We start from the raw sequence: 6,194 nt of genomic DNA on the forward strand, positions 1-6,194 counted from the left end.
TCTCCACATCCTGACACTATAGTCTCCTAGCCCTTTGGTGAAGAATTCTTCAGTCACATGTAGAAGTCTGGAGATCAAACAAGCCACCTAGTCATACAGCCCACAAATAAGAAACTGAAAGGTCCATACATTTCACCATGATCATATAGACATCGATGGTGCAGATGGGAGGCTGTGGCAGCCTCTCCCCCTTCTCCAGGAGGTCGGGGATCTCACGGGCAGGGATTCCATCATATGGTTTGGCCCCAAAGGTCATCAGCTCCCAAACTGTCACTCCTGGAAAGTCAGATATGTCAGGGCCAGGAGCAGCAGGATTTTCACCACCAGAGACCCTACAGCTGGGGATGTAACGTACCATAGCTCCAGACATCACTCTGGTGAGTGAACTTCCGGCGTAGGATGGACTCCAGAGCCATCCACTTGATGGGGACCTGAGTACAGAAAAAAGAGAGCAACATGGGTGGTGTAAGTTCAGCTTTGCCTTGTATGTATTTGGGAGCTTTGGCATCCATGGGTGGAGCAGTTTGCAGGTAACAGCAAATACTAACTGAGATCTCTGGTCAGACTACCTCACGCTTGATGCATCGCAGTCTCCCCCCTGGGTGAGGGGAAGCAATGCATTGAAGGATTTGAAGTTCAGCTGGGGAGCCCAGCACATACAGCAGAATGAGAAAAAGAGGGATCCAAATTATAGCTCCTGTAAGGCAGTGCAGCTATATTTAGAAAGTGAAATATTTTGAGGTTTGATATTTCTTTTCCTAGTCTCATATCTCAATATTTAACCAGTTTTTCTAGTTCTGTAGCTCACTGGGTCCTGCCACCAACCTTTCACCATTGGATCAGATGGCAGCAAGTACTCCTAGATACACCTGCAGTCTCACACCAGCAGAAATGGATCCCAGGCCTACCCCATACACTAGTACCATAAAAACAGAATAAGGCCACAAAGCCTGTACTATGGCATATTGGCCTGGCTAGTACATACAGGCAGTGCTCAGTGAACCACACCATTTGAGTGTGGTTCACTTCCTTGAGTAAAAAGGCCTAGTAGCTGTAAGCCCAATTAGGGCTTATGTTCATCACCCGCTCATCTATTGCTGCAGGACACACCTCTGCTCACGCACCAATCAGAATGGCACAGCAGAGAGACCAACTGGCAACCAGGTCACAGGCATTAGCCCAGACATGGTGCCAACAATAAATGCCGAATCCATGCACATGAGGAGGAGGAAGCCTAGATAGATTGAAATGGCACTCATCATCTGAGTTGCCCCTTTCTGGTAAGAGGGCACGTGTGTGCAGTAGTGGGGGGGAGGAGGGGGGCAATGGGCAGCAGTGTCAAAGATCCAGCCCATGGCCTGATCCAGCTCATGGAGCCCTGTCATCTGGCCTGCTGCGCTGACTCGTGCCACATACAGCACACACTGGTGCCAGCCCTGGATGGGGCACACAGATTGGCCCCACAGGGCTATGTAACAGATCCAGTGTGCAGGGTTGGTTTGGTGTAGGTGCCACCTGCTATGCAAGGGGCCAGGGCTAGTGTGTGCTGCACATGGCACTGGTGTGTGGGGCTTTGGGGCCAAATGAGTTTGATACCTCTAGGTTAGTGCCCTGCTTTGAGGTATCATTAGTGCCATAGCAATGACTGGGCTGAGAAGGAAGCAGAGGATGGAGCTGATTTGGGGCAAAGGGGTGTTCTGCCAGGACAGCATGAGGAGAAGCCAACCCAGTGCCACCTTGCCCTCCCTGTTCAGCAAGTGTCCCTCTGTGGTACAGTGCCCCAGCCTCACTGTTCTCAGCCTGGCACTTGGGGGGCGGGCAAGGGACTCCCATGGCTTCCTGCTCATGTGCCAGCCACAGCTCACAGTCACCATGTGCTTGTAATGAGACACTGCTGCAGGGAGGAGCTCTGCTAATGGTGGATTATGGCCAGGCTCATTGCTGGCTTCTCAGAATTGGGTCCCACATGCCTCACCTTGCCCCCATCTGCGTGGTACTCTGTCTCATCGATGTCCAGCAGCCGGGCCAGGCCAAAGTCTGTGATTTTCACGTGATTGGGGCTTTTCACCAGGACATTGCGAGCAGCCAGGTCACGGTGCACCAGCCGCACATCCTCCAGGTAGCTCATGCCCTGGTGTTTGGAGGGGAGAACAACACAGACACCCATGACCCTCAGCCCTGGGGCTGGAGCTCTCAGGGAATCCATCTATCTGACTGCTTCGCCCACCTTAGCAATGCGGTGCCCTCTGGGGGAAGTCTCAAAGCACTCTGCAGACATCAGACTTAACCACCCCTTCTGGAGGACAGACCTCTTCAAAGTGAGGCATAGAAAGGGCTAATGAGTCACCTAAAATCACCCAGCAAGTCAGTGACAGAGCTGGGAGCAGAACCCAGGAGTCCTCCTGTACCCTCCTGCTTTACCCACTAGGTAACAGTCCCTTGATTCCCAGCAGGCCATTTGGGAATGTGAAATGATGCCCTTTTGTGCCAAGGAGCTGCCTGATGTCAGCACACTCATGAACTGAATGCCATAGTAACCTCTAGCACTGCAGAGATGGGAGGCAGTGGCTGCATTTTGACATCAATTTGCTTCCTGGGTTTGAATAACACCCTTCATCCTGGAGGATGCAAGCACTGGGGTACATGCTGGAAAAATGCAGCCACCTCTGGGATGGGGAATGACCAGAATGCAGTGCAAGTTTGAGGCAGCAGTGCTGTAAAGCCCCTTCCCTGTCTGCCCCATGCTTGTGAGCATGACCATATGATCTTTAATGCCTGAGCAGAGGAAAGAAAGCCTAACCAGGGTAAACTCACTGAGTGGGAAATGGCCTAGTGGGCTCAGCTGGGATTTGAACCTGTACTACTCAGTCACCCAAGAAGTGTTAACTGGTGATGAGGCCAATTAGCCATCCCTCCCACCTTGCCAGGGATCCTCCTACCTTTGCTATCTGCACACACCAGTTGAGCAGGTCTTGGGAGCCAATGCGGTCCTTGTTCTCACGCACATAGTCCAGGAGGCAGCCATAAGGCATGAGCTGGGTGACCAGTTGCACTGTGGAGGTGAGGCAGATGCCCAACAGGCGGGAGACATAGGGGCTGCCTACGCCTGCCATCACATAGGCCTCCTGGGGAGGAGAGGAAGGGAGTTTGAAACAAAAACACCCAGCAGGAGGCTCCACCCAGCCATGGAGAGAGAGAGACTCCCAGACCAGACCAGACCCAACTCCTTGATTCCCCTGGGGCCCCATGGAGACTCAAGGCCCTACCTTGCAGGGGTCCCTCTGTGATCAGGAAATCTTGCAGGGTGGAGAGGAAACAGGGACATGGCATGAGGGCACCCTCCTTCCCTTTCCCAATAGTTCAAACTGGGTAACAACCAGGCAGGCTGTCACCACTCATCACACCCACCTGCTGAGGTGCCCAGGATGAGAGTGGCGCAGGTGGGCAGGAGCCACTTTGGGTAGCTCTGTGGGGCACGGGCAGTTTATTGCTATGGAGTGTTGATTGGGGCTTAGTGGTTTGAGCCCTCAGACCAGAGGGGACCTGTATGAGGGTCTATGATCTAGTAGCTTGCAATGAAGCTGCATGGCTGGTTTTGTTAGTCTATCCCCACACAAGGCCATTGTGCATATGCCATGCAGTGGAACACATGTGCACAGTGTATGTACATCACGTGCACTCACATCTAGGATCTCCTTGTTGGCCTTGGGCGATGTGTTCTCTCTCAAGACCTTGATGGCCACAGGGATCTTGATGCTCTCGCCATCCGGGATCCAGATGCCCTGAGGAGGGAGGAGGAAGCCATGGGCACATTGCCACGGCAACCCAGAGAGAGCTCCCATGGGCCCCATGAAGTCAGCACAGAAGTTGGGGCTAGGTGAAGCCAAAGGTCATGGCCAAAGGGCTGAGCACTGGCACTGGTGAAATGGGGATGTGCTATCACAGCTGCCTGTTCAAGCATGAGCCTTGCTCGGTGAGGACCAGATAAAGGACCTCAGGGTAGGAATAATCCCCTCATCTCCACAGGAGCCTGTGGGTGCTGCTTGAGTGTCTGAGTAAGTGGGCTTAACAGCTCCCAGCCATGATGCTCCCCACTGCATCTACCCAGCTCTCAGCCCTGCTCCCCACAGCCCACTGAGACAACAATGGTTTCACCCCTCTACCCTGCCCTGAAGTCTTGCAGCCCCTGCACTCCCAACCTGAACACTTGATGCTTTACTCTTGCAGGGGGGAAGCATCGGGCATGCTCTGGAAGGTGCCTGATGCCCCCCCTCCCAGTCTCACCTTGTAGACAGTGCCAAAGGCTCCAGAGCCCAAAACTTTCACTTTTTTGAGCTCAGTCTCCTTGAGGATCCGCATCTGGGCCTGGTTGGGGAGGGCCCCGCTGGGGGTCAGCGGCTCCACCAGCTGCCAGTAAAGAGGGAACCAGCATTACTAAGGGCACAAGCCAGGGAGCACAGGACCTGTCAGCTCCTGCTGAGGCCTGTCTTGTATTTCTGTAGGACAGTCAACCTTTCTGCTCTGCAGGTTGGATGGGCAGTGCATGCTCCGTCCATGGGCTGAATCTGGCTGGTGGGCCCAATCAGGCACATGGGGTGGGCATGGCAGGGCCCAATCTGGCTGTTCAAAGAGGGGATGGGGGAAGCCCAGCCCAGATCTGGCCAGGTCAGGGAAAGGGGCATGGTCAGGCCCCAATCTAGCTGTGCATGACTTGGGAATTTGGCAGCAGGGGAGCCCCAGGGAGTGGCAGTATTAATTGCCACTGCTTCTCTGCCACTACATTTCCTGACCTGTGGGGAGCCCTGTGAACCAGATGCCATGGCTCTGTGGGCTGGATTTGGCTTGTGGCCTGGGGGTTGAGCACCCTTGCTGTAGGAAATGGAGAATCGGGAGCAGCCCAAGGACCGGGAACTAGGGGTATGAGGCTAGGGACCTCTGCCATACCTCGGTCTCCTGCAGGAGGCGCCGCATCGTGTGCTTCCTCTCCTGCTGCCTCTTCCTCTTGATGCACACTATGGTGAGGAGGACAAGCACCAAAGCCAGGAGGGCACCAACCACGCTGGCAATGATGGATGTCACCTGGCTGGGAGAGGATGGGGTGGCTGCTGAATTACACTGGGGGTCAGTCTATGAAGGAGACTGATTTGACTCCCTACAGAGGACAGGGATGGATTGGGGTGAAGGGAGGGTCTACTCAGGACACGTCTCCCAGGGAGGCCCATAGGGAAGGATGATCTGTCCAGGACCATCCCAGATCTCTTGGTCCTGGGAGTTCTGTAGGGCTGCCTCCTTCCCCAACAGGGATTTTTTCCTCTGGGGTTCCCTTTCCAGACGGTGGTAGTACAGCTACCAAGGCAGAGGGATCCAGATTCCCCAAGAGAGGGCAAAACCCTATAAGTGACATGTGGGGGCACTTGGCAGGAGCAGGGAGGTGGGCATGGTGGGGGTGCACAATACCTTGGCTTCTGATCCACGGGGCAACCATCCTCGTCCCGGATTGTGCACCTGGGGGAAGATATAGAGAAGAAGACTGGTTAACTGATGGGAAATGGATGGGCCAGGGGAAATCTCCAGTGCCAAGTGACATGGTCTCCTGCCTTATGTCATCTGCTGGGGCACCTCCAGTCCTTCTTTCCTACAAATGTCCAACTCGGGATCCTTAAAATTCTAGTTTATTAGGCAGATTGAAACACTGTAATGAGTTAAATCATAAACCTTGGGGCTGGTCCCCCTCCCCCCCCACACACACACATGCACACACATACACACACACACAGTAGCAAGCTACAGAGTCAGGTATACCTATCCTACAAGTGCTGGAGTCTGCCATCGATGGCCAGTCGAGGCTTCTTTCAGCGTGGTGTTATCCTCCAGAAGGGGGTCGCCGGCTGGTCCTTCTGGCTGGACCGGTCTGGTCGAGTTGGAGATCAAGAGGGCGCCACTGAGGGTCACTTTTCACTGCCTTTTATCTGTCCCTGGCAGACTTTGGTCACTCCCCAGTTTTCAGGTTTGCCCAATCCAGGGGTCGTTGACCCTTGTGGGACTTCCCCCCCCTCGGTGGCTACTGGATGGCATCTGTCAGCTCCAGGGGTCGTCCGCATGAACATGCAGGTTTGGGAGTCCGTTGATGAATTTAGAATAGGGCTCTGGGAGTGGTCGATCTGGAGATATTCAGCCCAAAAGTTGGTCCCTGG

General features: G+C 54.2%; 1 protein-coding gene across 2 annotated transcripts in view; it reads right to left on the reverse strand.

Moving 5' to 3' along the window:
- The window catches only part of ERBB2 (erb-b2 receptor tyrosine kinase 2), a 49,678-nt gene that overhangs the window by 6,059 nt on the left and 37,425 nt on the right, over nucleotides 1-6,194 (reverse strand). For both annotated transcript variants that reach the window (XM_025202926.1, XM_006022547.2), the window contains 8 exons: nucleotides 5,458-5,505; nucleotides 4,945-5,083; nucleotides 4,285-4,407; nucleotides 3,684-3,782; nucleotides 2,940-3,125; nucleotides 1,976-2,131; nucleotides 356-431; nucleotides 130-276 (listed from right to left, as the gene is read on the reverse strand). In XM_025202926.1, the coding sequence (XP_025058711.1) occupies nucleotides 130-276; nucleotides 356-431; nucleotides 1,976-2,131; nucleotides 2,940-3,125; nucleotides 3,684-3,782; nucleotides 4,285-4,407; nucleotides 4,945-5,083; nucleotides 5,458-5,505 (974 nt within the window). The remainder of the gene's footprint in view (nucleotides 1-129; nucleotides 277-355; nucleotides 432-1,975; nucleotides 2,132-2,939; nucleotides 3,126-3,683; nucleotides 3,783-4,284; nucleotides 4,408-4,944; nucleotides 5,084-5,457; nucleotides 5,506-6,194) is intronic.

Source organism: Alligator sinensis, unplaced genomic scaffold, assembly GCF_000455745.1.
Source record: "Alligator sinensis unplaced genomic scaffold, ASM45574v1 scaffold886_1, whole genome shotgun sequence".
NCBI classification, from domain to species: domain Eukaryota; kingdom Metazoa; phylum Chordata; order Crocodylia; family Alligatoridae; genus Alligator; species Alligator sinensis.